Source organism: Anabrus simplex, chromosome 4 (assembly GCF_040414725.1).
Source record: "Anabrus simplex isolate iqAnaSimp1 chromosome 4, ASM4041472v1, whole genome shotgun sequence".
Taxonomy (NCBI): domain Eukaryota; kingdom Metazoa; phylum Arthropoda; class Insecta; order Orthoptera; family Tettigoniidae; genus Anabrus; species Anabrus simplex.
Window position 1 is genome coordinate 261,838,860 of NC_090268.1, and position 24,671 is coordinate 261,863,530.

The 24,671-nt window shown below is 38.7% G+C and overlaps 1 protein-coding gene across 3 annotated transcripts in view; it reads left to right on the forward strand.

Annotated features, from left to right (window-relative positions):
• Positions 1 to 24,671, forward strand: part of Mgtor (Megator) — a 546,425-nt gene that overhangs the window by 114,075 nt on the left and 407,679 nt on the right. For all 3 annotated transcript variants that reach the window (XM_067145519.2, XM_067145521.2, XM_067145520.2), the window contains exons 10-11: positions 11,531 to 11,680; positions 23,031 to 23,252. In XM_067145519.2, coding sequence (XP_067001620.2) covers positions 11,531 to 11,680; positions 23,031 to 23,252 — 372 coding nt within the window. The remainder of the gene's footprint in view (positions 1 to 11,530; positions 11,681 to 23,030; positions 23,253 to 24,671) is intronic.

Sequence of the window (24,671 nt, forward strand, 5' to 3'; positions counted from 1 at the left end):
GTATTTTATCAACATCTTCAGCCACATAACACTGTTTAGATGAAAAATATATAAAATTGACAAAGTAATGCTTAAGAGGAAGTGTCCTTAAAATTAACATAAGATTGACAACATTAAAACAAAAACTCAAGAGAAAATATATAAATTTTTACTACAATTGAAAGCAGTTGTCAAGGAAACACTTGTACAATATTCCATAGAGAGTATGTCCTAAATTAATATTCTTTTCTTAATAATTCATGAAAAAAGATCAAATTATAAATTATACAGTTATAGGTAATTGTCGAAATGAAGAAAACCAGATATCACAATGTGGTTCTTATTATTAATGCAGATGAAAATATAACTAATTCTTAGTTGTCAATTCTTATTAAGCCTGCTTTCCTTTGGAACAGTAACTCTTGTCATTCTTTCACAGTCTTGTGTCTGGTGTAATATTGATGATGCGTTCTTCCTTGCTTGAGAAAGATCACGAAAAAAGAATTGGAATTTCTCCATCTACAGATAGCCCTACAACTTATTCCTCCTCAGTTGAAGCTATAGGTGGCAGCAAGGAGGTTCTTGACACACGTATATCCCCCGCTCCTCCTCCTCCTCAGGTGCAAGAGCAAGGAAGAACGCATCATCAATATTACACCAGACACAAGACTGTGAAAGAATGACAAGAGTTACTGTTCCAAAGGAAAGCAGGCTTAATAAGAATTGACAACTAAGAATTAGTTATATTTTCATCTGCATTAATAATAAGAACCACATTGTGATAACTGGTTTTCTTCATTTCGACAATTACCTATAAACTGTATAATTTATAATTTGACCTTTTTTTCATGAATTATTAAGAAAAGAATATTCATTTAGGACATACTCTCTGTGGAATATTGTACAAGTGTTTCCTTCACAACTGCTTTCAATTGTAGTAATAATTTATATATTTTCTCTTGAGTTTTTGTTTTAATGTTGTCAATCTTATGTTAATTTTAAGGACACTTCCTCTTAAGCATTACTTTGTCAATTTTATATATTTTTCATCTAAACAGTGTTATGTGGCTGAAGATGTTGATAAAATACGAAACATGTACCACTTTTAACCATTAAATTGCCTTAAGCAATCATTGTATCGACTAGGTGGAAAATAATAAATACTTAATTGTGAATAATGGGATTTTACGTCGTATATCAGTGGTACAGTGAAATCTCTAAGACAAGAGAGTATTAAAAGGTGTGGAAAACATTAGAGAATAAATATGAAAACTTACTCCGCTGGGGCTTGTAAAATAATAGTGCTCTGAAAAGTGTTAAAGACACCAAACAAATATGAGAACATTTGAACGGGTTCCATAAAAATATAAAATTATTATTGCAGATCACTCTCTTTCTAAAACAAATGATAGTAGAAGCCTTTTATTTCGGACCAGTTTGTTATATGTCAGGTCAGGTACGTCCTGCTACCGTATGCGACAGACTGTACTGCCTGTGACTGTCTGGCCGAGGGTTGGGCGGCCATTACCAAACCTGACAAAAATTAAGGGAGAACCAATGGCTATGGGCAGAGGTGTTCACCCTAAGGGAGCTTATTGAAGCCATTGTGTAGGAAATGACACATAAATTCAACTGGAAGCTGCTGCCTTGCAGATGTGGCAGGGGACTGCTAAAGTCTAATGCCTATTGCTCACGGTAAAATGTTTCGTAAAATTTGTTGTACAATTAATTTTATAAAAATTTGGTGAAAACAAGTTGTGTTGCTCACGGTAAAATGATTTTATAAAATCTGTGGAAACATCAGGATGGCAATCTATGAACTTACTTTTGAACTAAGATGTGTATGTGCTGCTATCTATCAATAAACTTTTAAACCAAGAATCAGCTGTTCAACTTACAATGTGTTTGAGAGTATGGCTCCAACAAACAAAGCAAAACTTGCTGCTTTAGCTGCAATTATATGTTGTACAGTGGTAAAAAGGAAGAAAAGAAATGCCAGGAAATGCTGGACTCGGGATTGGATCAAAAGAAGAGAAGAAGGTAGAGGATTGCTGTCCTTGCTGGAAAATGAGTTGAGATTAGAAGACCAGTATTCATATAGGAATTTGGCGATTGTGTTTTTTGCCTCTCTTCTTGCATTTCCGCTGTGGTAAAGTGGCGTTTTAACTTCATACAAACAAGGATATTTCTGGTATTTGTCAGTAAAACACTAACAGCTTCCTTAGTCCACCCGGATCCTGCCATTTTAGAAAGAAGTGTTCGTTTACAATAGAGCTTCGCAATCTTCTCACAACGTAGCGCCAGCATCATCGTGATGTCAGCTTTGCTGATTGGTTCGTTTCGTAAAATTAATTTTACGGAATAGAACATGTCCTGTTTTATGAAAAGTTTTATCAAAGGTTTTATAAAACTTGAATTTGACCGTGAGCAACAGAAATTTTATAAAATTAAATTATTGTACAATAAATTTGACAGAAAATTTTACTGTGAGCAACAGGCATAAGGGAGATAACCCTGGCAGAAAATCTTCTCTAACGTTAGACCTAGCAAGTCAGTTGGAGAGTAACTGCAATCGCTTTTAACACTTGTACGAGCCTCGGATGCAAACAAAGAACTCGGAGTAGACAACAGAACCCGCAGACCCACGCCAGGTATAATTGCTTACAGCCTGATGATAGGCCAAGCCTTGCGATTGTGCAACAACCCCGGAGAAGACAACTCACTCGGATAGGAACAATCAATGTACCGAGTTTGACTGGGAAATGTGAATTGTTACTGGATATCATGGAGAAAAGGAAAATATCAATCCGAGGACTGAGTGAAACTAAATGGAAAGGTAAAGGGAAGAAAGAGTTGAGGAAAAACTATACCCTCTACTGGAATGGTAACAACAGAGATATGAGAAATGGAGTAGGTTTGATATTGTGTAAAGAGTTAGCTGGTATTACAGAGATCCACTACATCAATGAGAGGATAATAAAGGCAACAGTTCACCTTGGGAAAGAGAAGCTGACACTGGTGCAGGTGTATGCCCCTCAGACGGGTTGCAATCAAGATAAAAGAACAAGTCTCTCAAAGACCTAGAAGAGATCATCAGTTAAGAAAGGGCAATCATCATCGGGGACCTCAACGCACAGCTCAGGACAGACAGGAATGGCTATGAGAAGGTGATGGGACCACATGGCTATGGGAGAAGGAATTCAGACGGCTAACATCTCCTGGACTTCTGCATAAGAAGCTGTTTGGTAGTAAGAAACAGTTGGTTCAACAAAAGAGTCAGTCACAAGATTACCTGTTACAGCTGGTATGGAAAGAGCAAGACGGTCATTGACTATGTCATTACGGATAAAGAAAGAAGTAGACTTGTGACTGATGTCAAGGTGATTCCAAGTGGAGAACCTCAATAGTGACCACCAGTTATCAGTAGCAGATCTGAAAGACATTACTGTACCAAAGATAACCAGGAAATTACCTAAGATTAAGGTGTGGGAACTACAACAGATTGGAAAAAGGACAGACTATCAGGACCGTAGAAGAGGACAACTAAAAAAAAAAAATCAAACCCCATGGCACTACAGCCCTGGAAGCGACTGCGGCTCAGCCCAAAGGCCTGCAGATTGCGAGGTGTCGTGTGGTCAGCACGACGTATCGTCTCGACCTTTATTCTTGGCTTTCGAGACCAGAAGAGGACAACTGCTTACGGAAGAAGTGGAGACTGTTACGGTAGAGTGGACAAGATAAAACACCTTGATTAAAGAAGCAACAAAGGTTTGCGGAAAGACAAGAGCGAGAGTAAGGGAAAAAGAGACACCCTGGTGGAATGAGAGAGTAAGATCCTCGATAAAGGAAAGGAACACTCAATAAAGGAAAGGAACATGGCACAAAAAGAACAAGATAGAGAGAAATCCAAGCCAGAACAGGTAAGGGATGAGGGGAACATCAGGGACCTCGAGCAAGTTTACCAGGACAAGAAATTGAGAGTTAAAAATGTAGTAGAAGAGAAGATACAGTGCTGGGAGAAATTTACTCAAAAACTGAAGAAAGACAGCAGAGGCAATATGAAACTATTGTTCAGAGTGATCAAAAACAAAAAGAATTCAGTTGAAACCATCAAAGCAAATGAGGATCCTAATGGAAACCTGGCCAGGAAAGAAGAGGACATCATAGAGGTTCTGAGGAATCATTTTGATCACCTGTTGAACAGGACAGAAGCCAATCAGAGAACAAAAGAACCAGCTGTTAAAACCTACACAGAGGTACCTCCCATTACATGGGCAGAACCGGAAGCAGCCCTTAAGAAGATGCCGCAAAGGAAATCCTCAGGAGTCGAAGTTGGCACGGACATGATTAAAGCAGCAGGAGTCCAGGGTTTACAGCGGCTACACAGAGTGCTCAGTGCAGTTTGGAAAGATGGAGAGACACCTACTCATTGGAGCAGGGGTGTCATTATCCCCTGTTTAAGAAAGGAAATCGCTGAAAGTGCTCCAACTACTGGGGAATAACACTCCTTTCTCATGGGCTTAAGATTCTTGAGGAAATCTTAGAGAGCAGATTGCGAGTCATCTTAGACCCACAGTTTGAAGAGGAACAGTATGGCTTCAGGCCTAACAGGTCCACAACAGACCTAATCTTCAGTGTCCATATGTTAATGGAAAAATATTGGGAAATATGCAAAGATCTGTTTATGTTTTTCCTTGACATTGAGAAGGCATATGGCAGCATTGCAAGAGAGAAAATATGGAAATGCCTGAGAAAAAAGAATGTGCCAGAGGGAATGGTGAGGAAAGTTCAGAAGTTGTGTGAGAACTGTACCAGCTGTGTGCGATTGGGTGACCCACATTCATCCTGGTTCAAGACCGAAAGTGGAGTCCAGCAAGGCAGTGCACTATCCCCATTATTGTTTATCACCAGCAAGGATGACATAATGAAAAACATCAAGAAAACGTCTGGTAAACTAAATGCAATGGCCTTTGCTGATGTTATGATCGGGGGAGAAACTGAGGAACGAGTACAGTCGAGACTCAATGAATGGAAGGTTAGGTTCCAAGAGTACAATCTCAAGATAAGCGAACTCAAAACAGTAGTGATAAACAGAGAAGGATGACCAGCGACCCTCATGCTAGGAAACCATCTACTAGAAAGTGTGGAAAGCTTTACGTACCTCGGCAATGTAATATCTCGAGATACACTAGCCACAAAGGAGCTGGCAAATAGAGTGCAGAAGAGCTCTCACTTTTACCAGCAAGTACGAACACTCCTCTGGGATCCCAAAGTGCCAACAAAATCAAAGCTGGTGATGTTCAGTTAGTACTTCATACCAATCTTAACCTATGGTATTGAAACTTGCACCCTCACTAAGAAAGACTAATCAAGGTTGCAGGCATCGCTTCGACGAAAATGGTTGAAATCATTAGTCATTTCTTGGCGTAATGTTGTTCTTTGTCTAGCGCTTTCAACCCCTTGTACGAGCCACTAGTCTTCAACGGAATTTGTTCATGAAGAACAGTGCTATAATGGACTTCTACCAAAGTATGTTACTAAAAATACAGTGCCTGATTACATAGTATCATCGTGCAATTGCAGGTGTCACTGCATGACATTTAGTTGCTGCTGTGAAAAGAAGTCAATGAACTGAATACCAATATATGCATGTATTGCTGAGGATTGCAAACAGTTATTAACTGTTTAAGACTGAGTAAAAAAATATATGTATGTAGTAGATTGTATGTAATCAATTTAAAAAGTTGTTAAACTAATTATTCATTATGCCCTTTTAATTAATATATAATATGCTTTTGCACTTTAAGTTACAAAGGGAGAAGATATCAGAAAAATGAGTTGTATTTTTGTATGTTTAACTTCCTTTTATTTAGAAAAGAGCAGAAATATTGGATCACGGAGATAATGGCGTCAACATGACTTGGCACATCCGCCGTCTTTAATGGTAGCTCAAGATAAGCCCGACCACAATATTTGGTGGCAACCAGCGTTTTTACTTACTCTTAAGTATCAATTAAGAATTAAAAAAGGAATTGTGTCTGAAAGGTTTCTATCAAAGGGTAGAGAAGGATCCACCTATTCAATACCATTAGCTTGTATAGTATCCTGTATAATTGGGACTTGTTTCGACCCCATATACATTCGGTCATCTTCAGCCACGATCCAATTGGATAAAGCATGTGCTTACATACAGCCAATAATAAACAAGTATGTGTCAATTTACAACCTAAATTTAAAACATTGATGAAGTCCGACAACACATCCAAAATTGAAACCAAATGACACATCAAAACTGCTGCGGTTGGTGCCGAACTATGTCATCACTTCTAGAGCAACCCAGCGCTCCTGAGGTCAGGGAGTTGGCATTCCCCACCAGTATAGACGAGCCACTTGATTTATGAATTATGTTTTGTACAATAATAATATGGGCAATGGTTTGTTGACGGGGAACATTCATAATTTGAGTAAGTATTCCTTTTCATCAGATGTAGTGATGTATTGTTTAATTTGGTAAGAAGTGAATGCCTGAAAAGAAAATATTTGAAGGAAATTATTAAGAAAAGAAGGGAAGTTAGATCAAGATTAATATACAGCTACATGAGACTCGCCTCTATGTTCCTCATAAATTGTGTGATTACTGTCGAAATCATCTGAAAATTCAAGGATATCGGCCTCATTCGGCCTTGAATGTGGCCTAGCCATTACGATAAAAAGATGACGCAAGCACATGCAACAACGGAGTAATGCTAAGGTGTGAAATTATAGTTGCGTAGTACAGTGAACACACGATATTCCAAAGAAAGGAAATTAAACTAATCTGTTAGCAAGATCAAATTGTTGTATTAATAAGCCAACCAAAACAGATCCACGCGGTAACAACCTTGAATAACCACAACATAAACATTCACGGAATCAAACCCGGGACCCCTATAACCAAAGGGCAGCGCGCTTTGTGATTGAGAAGTGTAAAGTGAAGGAATATTTGATCTCCCAAATAGAAACCGCAGGTCAGACGCCAATCACTTTCCATATGCCATATAGTCGAACAAACTATAAGGAAGGAACATCAAATGTTATTGTACTTGCTACGGGAAGCGAAAAATGATGTACTGCAATGCTTGCTGTAACAGCTGATGGCAGAAAGCTTGCACCTTACATTGTTCTAAAACGAAAAACAATGCCTAAAGCAAAATTTCCGCGAGTGATCCATGTTCTTATTCAAGAAAAAGGGTGGATGGACATGTCACTCTTACCAGACTGGACGTGAACGGTTTGGGGTAATCTAGCAGGGTCCATCCTTCGATGCCCGGCCCTTCTCATGTTGAATAGTTCTTGTATTTTTGCCGGTATTTCATTGTTATGACATTACATGAATTGTACTTTTATTAGTTCATGTTTATTCCACTTCAGGTCGTATTGTCGGCTCATAACAGGAAGAACATTTTCCATTGTCTGTACTTCAATCCCACATGTCTAACTTACCTGACTGACTTTTCAGAAAAAATCTCATACCGGAATTTTACGCCAAATGACAATAACCGCAAATGAGTTGAACCAGTTGTGATTATATTATATTTGATGTATCTTTTAAATGTGAATGAATTGTAAATGATTTTTAAATATGGTATCAAATTCCTTCTATGATTTATGCATCTGATGTTTTCGCCTGTATTTTTTGTCAAAATGTGCGTTGGACCAGGCGAGTTGGCCATGCGGTGAGGAGCGCGCGTCTGTGAGCTTGCATCCGGCAGATAGTGGCTATAATCCCACTGTCGGCAGCCTTGAATATGGTTTTCCTTGGTTTTCCATTTTCACACCAGGCAAATGCTGGGGCTGTACCTTAATTAACGCCATGGCCGCTTCCTTCCAACTCCTAGGCTTTTCCTATTCCATCGTCGCCATAAGACCTATCTTGGTCAGTGCGACGTAAAGCCACTAGCAAAAATACGGTATTATGCATTTTGTTGCGTGTGTCGGTGCGTCATAAATATTATTCGTGTGTGTCATACGTAGAATGGTTAGATTTGTAGATATATATGCCTTTTATCCTGACCTTTTTTGACCTAGACCGTGGTGGAATATATGTGATGAAATCCAAGAATTAAAAATCTTCCTATTTCTGGTTTCTAAAAGTTGGCAGGTATGGGTTTACTGTATGTTGTAATAACTGCTATATAGCAAACTAATGACCCGCCAAGTTATACTTCTTCTTAAAACAATAATCACCACCACCACCACCCAGCTTCACACAGGAGTAATTTTGTTTTTGTGGTAATCGGCCTTGTAATATTTCCTTGTAGACAGCATTGTTTTTTTCTTAACGTAGGTAAGTAGTTCATTTTGATTTTTTTTTTAAAGGCCTTTCCGGCTGCCTAGATGTCTCGGCTTGTTTCCTTCTCCCCATGCAATATTTTAACTTTTCCTGTGCTTTCCCTAAAATGTTGATAACTCCTAAACCATGCACACAAGCGATTTAGTATGAAGGACATTTTTTATCTTTCTTTGACTTCCTTAATTAAAATTGCCATCAAGCTCGATTGCTGCAGTCGCATAAGTGCGGCCAGTACCCAGTATTCAGGAGATAGTGGGTTTGAATCCCACTGTTGGTAGCCCTGAAGATGGTTTTCTGTGGTTTCCCATTTTCACACCAGGCACAGTGTGGTTCAGAGCATCAACCTCTCATTCTGAATGACATATTATAATCATTGAAAACAGCAAAGCAAGGCACGGGAGGCTGTTTGCAACAGTAGTGTTATGTCAGTATTTATAAAATTTGTAATAAGGATCTCAGAAGAGTTGCACGAGTGCCTGACAGTGGCAGAGAGATTGTGGTCTGCACAACTCATGTGGTGAGGACATGTGAAGACGATGAGGGAGAACCGGACACCAAGACAATACTTGGATAGTATTGTACAGGGGAAAACACCTGTTGGACAATCCAGGGAAAGATGACAGGATCATATCAAAGATGATCTGGAAACTAGACAAGAACGCCGGGAAACTAATAAGACAAGAAGTTTATCAAGATAAAGCAAAATGGAGGCAAATCATTCATAAATATCCTACCTGGAAGGTGTACATTGATTATGTATGCAATCAATTCTGCTTGAAAATGAATTGACTATTGTTACAACTTATGTGGTAGTGACTTACTTCACTTCCAGATAAAATTGTGTTGGTCAGTTGAAGCTGTTATGTTTTGAATATGGATAAAAGATTGTATTTTATGCCAAAAAGGTGGTTAAGATGCTGTACATACTTGTAAACATAATTTTGAATTGAGTGTTGAGGTGCATTGATGGTTTGAAGGCAATTAGTGAAATTCAAAACCAGGGATGACAATGAGTTGTACACAATATTTCAAATGACGTGGGGGGTTTACATATGGAAGAACGGTCCTTGAAGACCAGGAGCGATTCCTGCTTTCACAGGAATCGCCTCCCAAAATGTAGAATGAATTTGGGAACTTGTGCTTGAGGATTGTCCGAGGACGGTGCACATTGTTGGTATATCATATGGGTCAGTGCAGTTTGTGAACTACAGAGCTTGTCTGGGAACATTTTGATTTGGCCTTGTATATATTTTTTCTTCATTACAGACTTCTTTCAATATACAACACTTCCTGTGAGTGGCGGACGCAGATGAAGAATACACGCACAGTATCCCATGCTTGTTGTAAGAGGCGACTAAATGGGATGACCAAGGGATGTTGGAATTTGAACCATGAGGCTACTTGTGATTAGTACCGTAACATGAGGAACAACATGGGTCAACGTTACTTGCGATTAATACCACCATGTGAGGAACACCATGGGTCTACGTTACCTACGAGCAGTACCATTATGTGAGGAACACCACGGGTCTGGGTGTTGCTTATGATTAGTGCCATCATGTGCATCCCACCGATGCGGAGGAGCGGGCACTCAGCTGCACAGACTAGCGTCTAGCAGGAATAGGTGCCAAGCGATGCGCTCAAATGGGTTGGTTCCACTGTTTTCAGAATGGGTCTGCATTACCTAGGAGTATTACCATTATGTGATGAACACCATGTATCTGTGTTTCCTGTGGGTAGTACCAAAATGTGTGATAAACCATGGGTCTACATTACTTGTAATTAGCACCACCATACGAGGAACACCATGAGTCTACATTACCTGTGATTAGTACCACTATAGGAGGAATGCCAGTGATTAGTACTATTATGAGGGGCTGGTAACCTGGATTTTGTATCCTTTTTTGATACAAGCATCATCCCAGAAAATGAGGCATTGTGATTTGGATCCACTGATTGTTTTGGATTCATGGTCATTTTTCAACATCATTTTTTTTTTTTTTTTTTTTTTTTTTTTAGATTGTAGTCTGTGTATACATTTTGAAGTTTTAATTCTAGTTTCATTTCGTTGCACCTCATACCATTAGGGGTTGATGACCTGGCTGATAGGCCCCTTTAAACAACAATAATCATCATCTTCAGTGTACAACAGGTCGTGCTTTTAATATTGTCAAAATGCTCTTGCATTTCTTCTATTTGTATTCCTCCCCAGATCAAATTTTAAAAAATTGATTTGCAGAATTTTATTTATCGTGTGACTTTTACATGCAAAATTACAGTATTTATTGAAGGATGACAAAAAGTACTATATAAAACATATACATAAATACACATGACAAGAAACATGTCTGTGTTGAGTTCAAACAATCCAGCCAACTATCCACCACAGATTGTGTGGCATGAACAAAGTCCATTGGATCAACTTCAAAGGTCTGCAGTCTGTACTTGAATGTGTTGTGTTATATAGTGAGGAGGAGCTCCACAATCACACTGGGAGGATGGAATCTTGCCCCATCTGAACAAAGACTAAGCGCAGATTTTGGTATTTGTGTGAATCCGGTTTAGAGCGGACAGTGTCCTCCTCGGGAGATGAAATCCTGGAGCAGGGCTGTTTTTGCTGAACAGAGGCCAAATCAGATGGTAGGTGTTGGTAGTCCACTACCCTTTAATTAACGTGGTTACGAGTTAGTTCTTGGGCCTGAACAGTAGTTGGATGTCTGGACTTCAGCCTGTCCCTCCGAAGGTCTAGGATGTTGTGAATAGGAAGGTTTAGATTAGCCATGCTCTTGTCATATTCTTGACAAGAGCGGCTTCACCTCGGAGGTGAGATGGTATGATGTGACTGAGGAAAGGAAGCTAATAAGTTGGAGTGGGTCTGCTGACGCTGCTAATCTTCCACATGGTATTGTTGAGCTAGGTGTCAATTGTTTGTTAAGGAAGTTCTTGGTAGATGGGTAGAAGGAAGAATATCATAAATTGATGAATATTTGAAGAATAAATATACTTCCTTTATTCATTGTATTTTTTTCCTTTTTGGAATAACAAAATGCTAAGTTCTTCATGGACAAACTCTATATTTTTTCTTTTATAACACTTCACCAAGATGATTGGTATGGTAGTTTTGTGTACTTCAGTTTTTTTTGGCAATTTGTGATTTAGTGAATAAAAATATATACTGCTTTATAGAATAAATATGGAATCATTTGGCTTAAATTACAGGTAATTGCAAAACATCTGGTAACCTTCAGCAATATCCAGGAACTACATGCTAACAATCAGAAATTATTGGCTATTGTGAGGGAGCTGAGTAAAAAGTCTGAGGAAGAAGAGAATGAGAAAATAGGTGCAGAAACTGTTGAAGATCTTAAGGTAAGAAATTTCTTCTTAAACATGAATAATGCCTTTAGTTCTGATTTGTTCTGTACCAATTTAATGCCAGTATAGCCTTGGGTATGCAAGTACAGTGTAATCCTCTTAGTGAACCTGTTTTAAAGAAACCAAATAAAACATACAATATTACAACTGTTCTAATGTTATACGAGGTTATCACATGCCATTCATCAAATTTGTGATTTATTGTGTTTGTGAAGCCTAAGAACATTAAAACCATAGATTTTAGATTATATTTTAAGTACATTATTTATGGTTCATGGTGTGGGTTACTGTAGTCACGTCCTAGTTCGTGAACCATGGGCAACGGCTGAGTGGTCTAGTAAGTGGTCCCGAGAGTCGGGATACCAGTTGCTATGGAATGGGAGTGGGCATCTCGGACATACTCTGAGTCATGGCCCTCCTTGTGCTCAGGCGGCTAGGACTATACAATTCACCGGTGGTCCATAACTCGTTAGAGGAGAGATCCTCACTTGGACTATGTGCAAGTAGGGTAGCATCCTGCTTCATGAATTTACCAAGCTCAGAACATTTTAAGCAAGCCTCGGACCTGTGGGAGTAACGGAGTCCCACTCCCATTTGACAGGCGAGGGACTTCTTGGAAACAACTTGGCGGACGAAATGGAATTCGATGGGGAGTTATCAGTATTAATGGGCTTATGGAAGAAAGAAAGTAGAGCTGGCTGAGTCAGCAAAGAGGATGCATCCGGATGTGCTAGGAGTAAGTGATATTCGGGTAAGGGGAGATAAGGAGGAAGAGATAGGAGATTATAAAGTGTACTTGACGGGAGTTAGAAAGGGAAGGACAGAGTCTGGGGTAGGGCTCTTTATCAGGAATACCATTGCACGCAGCATAGTTTCTGTTAGGCACGTCAATGAGCGAATGATGTGGGTAGATTTGTCAGTTGGAGGAATTAGGACTAGAATTGTCTCCGTGTATTCACCATGTGAGGGTGCAAATGAGGATGAAGTTGACAAGTTTTATGAAGCATTGAGTGACATCGTGGTCAGGGTGAACAGCAAGGATAGAATAGTGCTAATGGGCGATTTCAATGTGAGAGGTGGGAACAGAACTGAAGGATGCAAAAGGGTGATTGGTAAATGTGCGGAAGATATGGAAGCTAATGGGAATGGGAAGTGTTTGCTGGACTTCTGTGCTAGTATGGGTTTAGCAGTTACGAATGCATTCTTCAAGCATAAGGCTATTCACTGCTACACATGGGAGGCTAGGGGTACCAGATCCATGATAGACTATATCTTAACAGACTTTGAATTCAGGAAATCTGTTAGGAATGTACGAGTTTTCCAGGGATTTTTTGATGATACAGACCACTATCTGATCTGCAGTGAACTAAGTATCTCTAGGCCCAGGGTAGAGAAAGTGAAATCTGTCTGCAAACGAATAAGGGTAGAAAATCTCCAGGACGAGGAAATTAGACAGAAGTACACGGATATGATTAGTGAGAAGTTTCGAACAGTAGATAGTAAGCAGGTTCGGGATATAGAAAGTGAATGGGTGCCATACAGGGATGCTGTAGTAGAAACAGCAAGGGAATGCCTAGGAACAACTGTGTGTAAAGATGGGAAAAGGCGAACATCTTGGTGAATGATGAAGTGAGAGCAGCTTGTAAACGTAAAAAGAAGGCTTATCAGAAATGGCTCCAAACAAGGGCCGAAGCAGACAGGGATTTGTACGTAAATGAAAGAAACAGAGCGAAACAAATAGTTGTTGAATCCAAAAAGAAGTCGTGGAACGATTTTGGTAATAACCTGGAAAGGCTAGGTCAAGCAGCAGGGAAACCTTTCTGGACAGTAATAAAGAATCTTAGGAAGGGAGGGGAAAAAGGAAATGAACAGTGTTTTGAGTAATTCAGGTGAACTCATAATAGATCCCAGGGAATCACTGTGAGGTGGAGGGAATATTTTGAAAAATCTTCTCAATGTAAAAGGAAATCATCCTGGTGGTGTTGCAAACAGCCAAGCTCATGGGGAGGAGGAAAATGATGTTGGTGAAATTACGCTTGAGGAAGTGGAAAGTATGGTAAATAAACTAAATTGTCATAAAGTAGCAGGAATAGATGAAATTAGACCTGAAATGGTGAAGTATAGTGGGAAGGCAAGGGATGAAATGGCTTCATAGAGTAGTAAGATTAGCATGGAGTGTTGGTAAGGTACCTTCAGATTGGACAAAAGCAGTAACCGAACCTATCTATAAGCAAGGGAACAAGAAGGATTGCAACAGCTGTCGAGGTATCTCATTGATTAGTATACCAGGCAAAGTATTCACTGGCATCTTGGAAGGGAGGTTGCGATCAGTCATTGAGAGGAAGTTAGATGAAAACCAGTGTGGTTTCAGACCACAGAGAGGCTGTCAGGATCAGAATTTCAGTATGCGCCAGGTAATTGAAAAATGCTACGAGAGGAATAGGCAGTTGTGTTTGTTTCGTAGATCTAGAGAAAGCATATGACAGGGTACCGAGGGAAAAGATGTTTGCTATACTGGGGGACTATGGAATTAAAGGTAGATTATTAAAATCAATCAAAGGCATTTATAATGACAGTTGGGTTTCAGTAAGAATTGATGGCAGAATGCGTTCTTGGTTCAGGGTACTTACAGGGGTTAAACAAGGCTGTAATCTTTCACCTTTGCTGTTCTTAGTTCATATGAATCGTCTGCTGAAGGGTATAAAATGGCAGGGGGGGATTCAGTTAGATGGAAATGTAGTAAGCAGTCTGCCCTATGGTGACGACTTGGTCTTAATGGCAGATTGTTTCGAAAGCCTGCAGTCTAATATCTTGGAACTTGAAAATAATTGCAATGAGTATGGTTTGAAAATTAGCCTCTCGAAGACTAAATTGATGTCAGTAGGTAAGAAATTCAACAGAATTGAATGTCAGATTGGTGATACAAAGCTAGAACAGGTCGATAATTTCAAGTATTTAGGTTGTGTGTTCTCCCAGGATGGTAATATAGTGAGATTGAGTCAAGGTGTAGTAAAGCTAATGCAGTGAGCTCGCAGTTGCGATCAATAGTATTCTATAAGAAGGAAGTCAGCTCCCAGACGAAACTATCTTTACATCGGTCTGTTTTCAGACCAACTTTGCTGTACGGGAGCGAAAGCTGGGTGGACTCAGGATATCTTATTCATAAGTTAGAAGTAACAGACATGAAAGTAGCAAGAATGATTGCTGGTACAAACAGGTGGGAACAGTGGCAGGACGGTACTCGGAATGAGAAAATAGAGGCTAATTTAGGATTGAACTCGATGGATGAAGCTGTAGGCATAAACCTGCTTCGGTGGTGGGGTCATGTGAGGTGAATGGAGGAGGATAGGTTACCTAGGAGAATAATGGACTCTGTTATGGGGGGTAAGGGAAGTAGAGGTAGACCAAGACGACGACGACGGTTAAACTCGGTTTCTAACGATTTAAAGATAAGAGGTATAGAACTAAATGGTGCCACAGCACTAGTTGCAAATAGAGGATTGTGGCGATGTTTAGTAAATTCACGGAGGCTTGCAGACTGAACGTGGGAAGCTGAGGTGCCGAAATTTAGTCCCGCAGGAGTTCTTTTGCATGCCAGGAAATCTACTCACAAGAGGCCGACGTATTTCAGCACCTTCAAATACCACCAGCCTGAGCCAGAATCGAACCTGCCAAGTTGGGGTCAGAAGGCCGGCCAGCACCTCAACCGTCTAGGCCACATAGTCTGGCGAGAAAATAATCTCTTCTGTGTTATCAGCTCATAGAAAATAGGTGTAGTGAAGAAGTGAATGTAAGAAATATAGTGTCCTAATTTAGGTCTCTGTACAATCCCCTGCGGCAACAGTATGGCGACAAGCTTTATTTCGTCCTTATTTGTTCGAACCCAGTCTTGATCTCGACTCCTTTGTTTCATGTTACTAAACTGTGTTTTATGTGCGATATCCTGCTGGGCATCTTTTGTCTGTTCAGCTATGTTCTGGCATATATTGTCATAAATAAGTAATTATAATATTTCGCTCCGTTTTATTTTCCGTGAACACTCCCCCTTTACATCACGATGGATTTTGGATCAAAGCGGGACCTTCTTTGTCCATTTTCAGTATAAGTTTACGAAGAACTTGCACTGGTTGAGTTGTAATCAGTATTGTCATCACCACTGTCATAGTCACTACTTGAACTGAAATCGAACACGCACTGTCTCTTTTGCGACTCCCAAACATTCGCATCAGCTGGGCCTGAATTCTGAAAATTTGAGCCTGCAGTACATACTCCAGGTATGTTCCTGTCACGAATTCCTCTTCGGCAGAACTTACTTAATATCACTATTCTCCCCACTAAATTCCAACATTTCGTTTATCGTGGCCTGTAAATCATCTTCCTCTAACGGTGGGAGCCGGTAATTCCTTTTAGACATTTTAGCGGAAAAAATGTAAGAAAAAGGATCGAATATAATCCTGATCTCTGCAGTTAGGACGGAAATCATGAATTATGCCTGTATTACGGATGCGTACTGTAATACATGTTGTGTAACTCACGGAAAACACACACTCCAGTCGTGAAAGAAGAACTCAAGACTGGCGATAATAAATCAGGTCACAGTTCTAAAATGTCATCAGAGAGGTCTGTTCAGTATCATAATTTCTGGAAATCCCTTCCACAGCAATAATATTACATCCACGATATGATTAGGCGATGAGCCAAAGCTTCAACGCGTAGCTATTAGGCCTTAAGTCGTTCCTGCCCGGACGTAAGCTGCGTTCTTTATGATGCAACTCGTGGATGACACATTGGTATTGGGAGAACATAGTTGAAAAAATTCACGTCAGAGGGCAGGCTCATCCAGAATATGCTGCTGAAAAGGAAATAAACCTCTGCAGGCAGGCAACTAAGAAAAAATATGTAATTTGAATCGGCGGATATATCAGAGTTCCCGCTGAGCAAGCGACTCTTAATTGTTCGACTCTTTAATGCTCAACTTTTTTTACATCCCATTTGAGTGTCATTGGCAGCGGGTGATAATTCATGACAGCGGTTCAGAATGGCAACATTTGAAAGTAGCCACCCTGCAGGGTAGTGTTTTGGGACTACTACTGTTTTCATTGCACATCAATGAGATCTCGTCTACACTAAAATACTTCAGTTACCACTTACATGCAGATGACCAAATATTTAGCCACTCCAGAATAAGGAAATTATCAAATGCAGGGAAAATATAAATGCTGACTTAAAACGATGTAAATACGCAAAATCAAACTGGCTTGTCATAAAACCATCAACAACACAAGCAATCATTGTCAGCTCTCTGAGGGGTCGATAACCTTAGATGTTAGGCCCGTTGAAACAAGCATAATCATCAGCTCTCTGAAGCTCCTAGACGATCAACAGCACACATTCCACCTCTGTTAATAAATGGTAAAATCATTCCTTAAAGTATAACGGTGAAAAACCTTGGCGTTACTATGGCTTAGCTTCATTCATTAAGACTAAAAGCAAAACAAAAATGTCTTACCACAGGACATGTGGCAGACTAGTTCAGACTTCAATTCTTCCTATCCTCTACTACCGTGACATTATCCTTGTTGACACAAGTAGGGAAGAAACGATGAAAAAAGTTATAAATAAAGGAAGAATTTTTCGCCTGCAGTACCTACGGGTGGACTGAGTAGCTCACTAGTTGCTGTTGCCGGTTCCAAGCCCGGGGAAAGGAGGAGGGTTGGCTCAATGCCGTAAAATGACAGCCAGAGAACATCTTGAGGCAACCTCTATGGTTCACAACCATACTTGTAACTCGGAGCTTGCTCCATCCAAGGTTATATGCCTTTGACAGTCAGTAATGGACGGAAATCTTTTCGGTAAATTTCCACCGCTTGCCAGGGAAGACTGCATTCGGATACGGTGGGCAGTTGCTTGAAAGATGAGTCAGATGAGTCGGAGTATCTGGAAATTCCCAAGACAAACCAGCGACTAACCCAAAGACTAAAATTGAAACAGATAAACTATTTAGCAACATATAACATCAACTCTCTGGCACAGGTGGGAAAATTAAAAATCCTAACTAATGAACTAGATAAACAAATGACCTTATAGCAGGATTACAAGAGATGAGGAATTCAGACCAGGAACCCATGGAATCCCAAGGGTATAGAGTGTACAGAGGCATCTCTGGAGATAGTGATGAGAAATTGTCCACAATTTGGTACAGGATTCATAGTCAACATGAAAATAATTGATTCGATAGTAGATTTTCAGGCACAATCCCCAAGACTCGTGACGCTAACAATAAAGGCATCGAATAAAATCTCCACAATAATTAATACCCACACTCCTACAAATGTAAAAACAATAGACAAACCAGAGAAGAGGTGGATAAATTCTGGGACCTCCTGGATCAAACGGTGACAAATATAAATAAAAATCATACCAAAATTTTAATAGGCGACTTCAGTGCACAATTAGGTAAAGAAAGGAGACACAGAGACATAATAGGAAAATGGCCAGCTCAAAAACAGACCAATAAAAATGGCATGATTGATAGATTTTTGTAGAAACCATAATATATCAAAATCTACGTATTTTATGAGAAAACCTAATAAACCGAGCTCGATAACTGTAGTCGTCTAAGTGCGGCCAGTATCCAGTATTTGGGAGATAGTAGGTTCGAACCCCACTGTCGGCAGCCCTGAAGATGGTTTTCTTTGGTTTCCCATTTTCACACCAGGCAAATGCTGGGGCTGTACCTTAATTAAGGCCACGGCCGCTTCCTTCCCACTCCTGGCTCTTTCCTATCCCATCGTCACCGTAAGACCTATCTGTGTAAGTGCGACGTAAAGCAACTAGCTAGTTAAAATCTAATAAACTTAAGACCTGAAAACACCCAGATTGAAGAAAAGGAGAATGGCAATTAGATCATGTTTGTATGGAAAATAATTATCATAAGGAAATCCAAAATGTTAAAGTACTTAGAGGAACAGATATAGGGTCTGACCATTACATGGTGGAAATCACAATTAAATTGAGGCGCTCGGGGCTAGATAATGGTAAGCCACATTGAGGAAATTTTACAGGAGAGCCATATGAAGGTTCAAAAAATTCCATAAATCAGGTGATGGACATAAGAGATATATTTATTGAATGATAAGGTACTATATACATTGAGGTATTATTGTAACATGAAATAGAACCTTTTTACCTAATGTACATAGTATAAAAAAACAATAATACACATAATTTTGTGGCTTGTCATTGTCTGTCACCAAAGTTTCAGTGCCAACATTTGACTTTACTGATCACCAACCACTTCACTCTCACCGTCATCTAAGAAACTGCCATCAGTTAATTCAGGTTCCTCAACCTGCTCTGTGGTTTCGTACTGAGTCAGAGATAAATAATATCCATGATGCACCGCAGGTATGTAGGGAAGCTGGTCCATGACGTCAGACAGTTTCTTATGCCGTATAGGAATGGACCTACGATTTTTTGGTGTTAAGGTCGCAATCCACGATGTCTGTGTAGGACAGCCATGCTTCTTGACATTCATTTCACAGAAGTCTCCGTGAACAGTGTACTCTTCACCCTTAAAAATAAAAAATAATGTCCATCTTACAACGTGTTTATGAAACATATCATATTGCTAATTTAATATTAATTCGATATTCTGTGCCGGCTCTCCTAAATAATAATAATATTATTATTTAATTAAAGTATTTATTTTTCTAATATTTTTAATTCTGGTTAATAGCTATGTTTAAGTGCATACCCGATTACACTGGCGTTTACGTTTAGCCCTTTTACTTAACTCCGGTGTTTACTGCCACCATCGATGCCTTCCATTCTTAGCAGGTGAGATGGGCTCCTCTCTAAGAAGGGGAGATGTCTTCATTCTTGCGGAAGAAAAAAGAATAAAAAATGAATAACATGAACCTATGAAACTGCACTGAACAATACAGCTATTCAACAGCTGTATAATGACAAGCCACAATAACCCCTATCGCAGTCACTTAGTGATGCCCATCTTAGTCCAACAGTCGTTTATGGCTACTTGGCTCCTTATAAATATCTTAGAAGTAGTCCCATAGTTCATACTTCCATTAAATATTAGCGTTATCTTACAGTACTACATGTACTGCTTGGTCATGATAAGCCACATTGTCATGTGCTATAATATGGCATGCCACATAACAACATGTTGTTGATGCTTACCTCTGATGATGATGAGATATCACATGGATTTGGCTGATAATCCACATCTACAACACTGTCATCGCACGAGGATTCACTCTCAAGAAAATTGGCTTCCGTCTCGGTTCCAAAATGCATTTTTCATCGAAACAACAGCTCACACTGTTTCCTCTGCAAGCAGCCATCTTGCTGCGGCTTACCATACTAAAGCACAAAAGTGACGTGCTGTGTCTTGGTGCAATACATAACAACAGTGCGTGTGCTGCCATCTCTTGGTTTCTTCAAATAGCACTCTGCCAGTGGCTTGCCATCCTCTAGCAGATACGAAATGCGTACAAATCTAAATATTGCTCTATGTGTGGCTTACCATTATCTAGCCCCGAGCGCCTCAATTCACACCAGTAAAGAAACCAAAATCAAAATGTAAATTGAGAAATGTTTATGATCCCCATAAACTAATAAACAATGAACAGTATAAAGAACTAACTCGAGACATTGATAAAACAGATAAATTAGAAGAGATCATCCCGAAACTAAAAGACAGCTGAGAAAATAGCCTTGCCAAGTCCAAGGAAAAAGCATCAGTGTTGGAATGAGATATGCGATAAAGCATTTGAAAGTAGACATCGGGCATGGTTAAATCATCAAAGTCGGAAAACAGAGACATCGTATGAAGAATTTACCAAGCAAAGAAAATTAACCCAAAAAACCATCAGAATATTAAAAGACAACATCAAAAAAGCATTATTCAACAAATAGAAATAGATCACAAAAAGACCAATTCTAGGGATTACTATAAAATATTTAGTAAACAACTTCAAAAATATGAACCGCCAACACTTATGCTAAAAAATAAGAATGGAGAGATGGCACATAATAATAAAGATAATACATAAATACCAGCAGATACATTCAATAAATTATTGAATTGTGAAGAACCAAAAGAACTACTTGATATAAACACAGACATGCCCATTAAAACTCCACCAGAAAATATCGATCCACCCAGCTTTGAAGTTAATCAAGTCATTAAAAAACTGAAAAATTATAAAGCTTGTGGTGAAGACCAAACATTTGCCAAGTTGCGGAAAAATGCAGCGGAATCAATTAGAGTATCACTTCACCAATGCTTGATTAAAATTTGGAATGATGAAAAATTACCGGACCATTGGACAAGTGCAGTAATCCACCCTTTACACAAAAAAGGAGATAGAACAAATCCTGATAACTATAGAGGAATATCACTCCTGTATTGTACCTATAAAATATTCTCGAGAATAATTTACTATTGGTGCAAACATCAACTGGAAAAAGAATTAGGGGAGCGCCAGGGAGGATTTTGACCATGGCTTAGTTGTCCAGATCAAATCATAACACTAAAATTAAGGGACGTCTACAGAAGAAGACAGAAACAAATGACTATCACTTTCATAGACTTCTGGAAAGCTTATGATTGCATTCACCAACGTTCAGGATTAAAAATATTACGAAATTTTGGATTACATCCTAAATTAATTAAAATGATAAGCTTAACGTTAACTAACACTAAATCAAAAGTGAAGTTTAGAGGAGAATTATCCGAAGCATTCACGATCAGAACAGGACTAAGACGAGGTGATGTACTATCACCATTTTTGTTTACGGAATACTTGATGAGAGAATGGTATAAAGACAATAACAAAAATATAAAAATTGGATACACTAAAGATGAAATTGACCTAAATTGCTTAGGATTTGCAGATCTGGCAATACTAGCTAATAACATTAATGAAGCTCGGAATCAAATCACAAGTCTCCAAACTATTGCTGGAAAAATAGGATTAACAATTTCATTTGAAAAAACTAGAATAATGGCAATAGATCCCCTTTTAATAAGCAGTGTTCTGATATGTGGGAAAGAAACAGAAATTGTAAAACAGTTTAAATACCATGGAGAAACTATAACATACAATTTAAATGAAAACAATTTCTTGGACAGAGAGAATGAATAAATTATCCAGAGCCCAAAAAGTAACCAAAAATACATACAACAAGAAATGTTTGTCAATAAATACAAAATTGAAACATTATAAGATTGTAGTCCAACCTGAAATAACTTATGGAAGTGAAACATTATTTAAACTAAACCAAAAGAATAACATAGAAAAAATTTTAAAAATAGAAAGAAGAATAGTAAGAACATGCATTAATAAGAAGTACCAAAAAGAAGGAGAATGGCACATCATTCCAAATTAAGCAGTATATCAGGAAATAGAACCTATAACGGATTTCATGAGAAAGAAGAGAATATTATTCTTTGGTCATCTCTAGAGAATACCTCAAGACAGGTTAATACGCAGAATTTTGGAAAAGCTTTTGTTTCCAAAGCAACGACCTGTCTGGATAAAAGAAATAAAAGAAGTCATGAAAGAATTAGACATAACACTGGAGGATTTAAAGAATAAATAAATAAAGAGTAAATAAATTGAAGAATAGTTAAGTTAGATTTCTACCAAAATGTGATAAAAGAGAAACAACTAAAAGGGTATTTTCAGAAGAAGAAAGACAACGAAGATCAGATATAATGAAGAAATACTGGAGGAAAAAAACATAAAACATCATAGAAGACCGGACAGAAATTGACTACAGTGGTCCAATGCGGCTTCTAAAAGCACAATAATAATAATAATAATAATAATAATAATAATAATAATAATAATAATAATAATAATAAAGGAAGATTTAAGTCTGAACTATGAATTATGAATGAAGCAAATACTGTATATCTAATCTTTCCTTGCTAGATGTTCAGTGGTATTAGTAGCAGCACTGTGGATGTTATATCAAGAATGACTTAAGGCTTAAGGATTGGCATGTGAAATGTATTAGAACTGCATTTTGCCATTAAATGAATCATATCTCTGTCTGATGTGACATTTGTAAATGTATTTGATTTATTAACCTGCTTCATAGTGTTTTAATTTTTAAATACTGAAGTGCAGTATTTTGTATTAAATAAATTAAATAATGTATATAAACACCAAGAAGTACTGTACAGTGTTCATTCAAGTGCTATTTGATCCCACAAATTTCATTTCACTTGCATAAAGTTCTCTGACAGTAGATACTAATTTTAAACCATGTGATGTGTACTTCAGATAAAATGACCAGTGCAGTTTCATTTTAGGAAATGCTCAGAGTGAAGACAAATCAAATAGAGGAGCAGAAGGAGCAACTTGAAGTTAATCAGAAGATGCTTAGCCAAGCTCTGCGGCAAGTCGACATGTACCGCAGCATTCTCAACCAGCATGCACACCCTGGAGATGAAGATTTGGATATTAATGTATCAACTCCTGCATATTCACGAAAATCTTCTGGCCATCAGCAAGAAAGCAAACAACTGGCTGAGGTTAGTGTCCTATAACATTTACTTTACTTTTTCAAATCCTCATTTACATCAATGATTATCTATGAAGATTAGCAGAAAATGCCTTTCATTTCTTGATTTTTATTTCTTCAGATATTGGGGTGGTCTTACCTTAAAATCACAAGAAATTTATAATGTGCTGGGCTGAGTCCTGGATGCTTCTGTGCTGGCTTTTTAAGCCCATGCTGGCAGATTTGATTCTTTCAGTCCAGTAGCATTTGAAAGTGCTCGAATACCCCATTCTTGTGTTGGTAGGTTTATTGGCCCATAAAGGATCTCTTGGAACATAATTCCTGCAACTCAACCTCTTTGAAAAGTATTATTATTATTATTATTATTATTATTATTATTATTATTATTATTACTAGCTGAAATAGATAAAGTACTTCAGATATAATAATAATTAGAACTTGTATAAATAAACAATATCAAGTTAATGCCATTGGAGAATAGTTTCAAATAGCAGTTTATATGGAAATTAATCCAGTACTTCGCGCAATTAGAAAGACAAATGGTCAGTTATTGGACATTATAAATTTTCCAGCCAACCCATTCCTGGTTGCCAGCGTTTCACCCCCGTTGGGTTGGCTGGAAATTTTATAATGTCCAATAACGGACCATTTATATTGGTATTATAAATTTACTCATTCGGAACATATATTTCATATTCCCTGTGGGAATCAACATCTATATGATTAAATTTAATTTCCAGGTTGAACCGTATTGTACTTGTACGCATATCACGTACAGTTTTCCGACGTTTCGAATACATTGCAGTATTCTTTGTCAAGGCGACTGAAATACCCCTACTCGATCCGAGGTAATCAGTCTCCCAGGCAGAAATGACACTACTACAGTGGCCTTGATCTTGGCCTTTTATATCCTAGCCTTTCTGGCTGACGTAAGCCCTGGCTGTCTCGCGAGACTTCTGGAAAGTATATGTCACAGCCAGGTAGTGGGGGCTTGCCCGCGCTGTTATGTAATGGGGTTGCGGCCCGTGTGTTTATGTTGTGGTCTGTATGTCTTAAACTATGAATGATAGGCATCCAAGAATTACTGATTTTGTATCCTTCTTCTAAATTTATGTTGATCGGATGTTTCTTGATTTCGATAGCCTCGCGGATTTTCCTTTCCAGATTCCAAGGGATAGCTGCTAGGATCTTGGTCTTGTCAAATGATATTCTGTGCCTAGTTTCGTAGGAATGCTTGGCTACTGCTGAAATATCTGTGTTTTGGTTCTTGGTGTGACGGATATGTTCTTTTAGGCAGGTGGATCTAAAAGGCCAAGATCAAGGCCACTCTAGTAGTGTAATTTCTGCCTGGGAGACTGATTACCTCGGATCGAGTAGGGGTATTTCAGTCGCCTTGACAAAGAATACTGCAATGTATTCGAAACGTCGG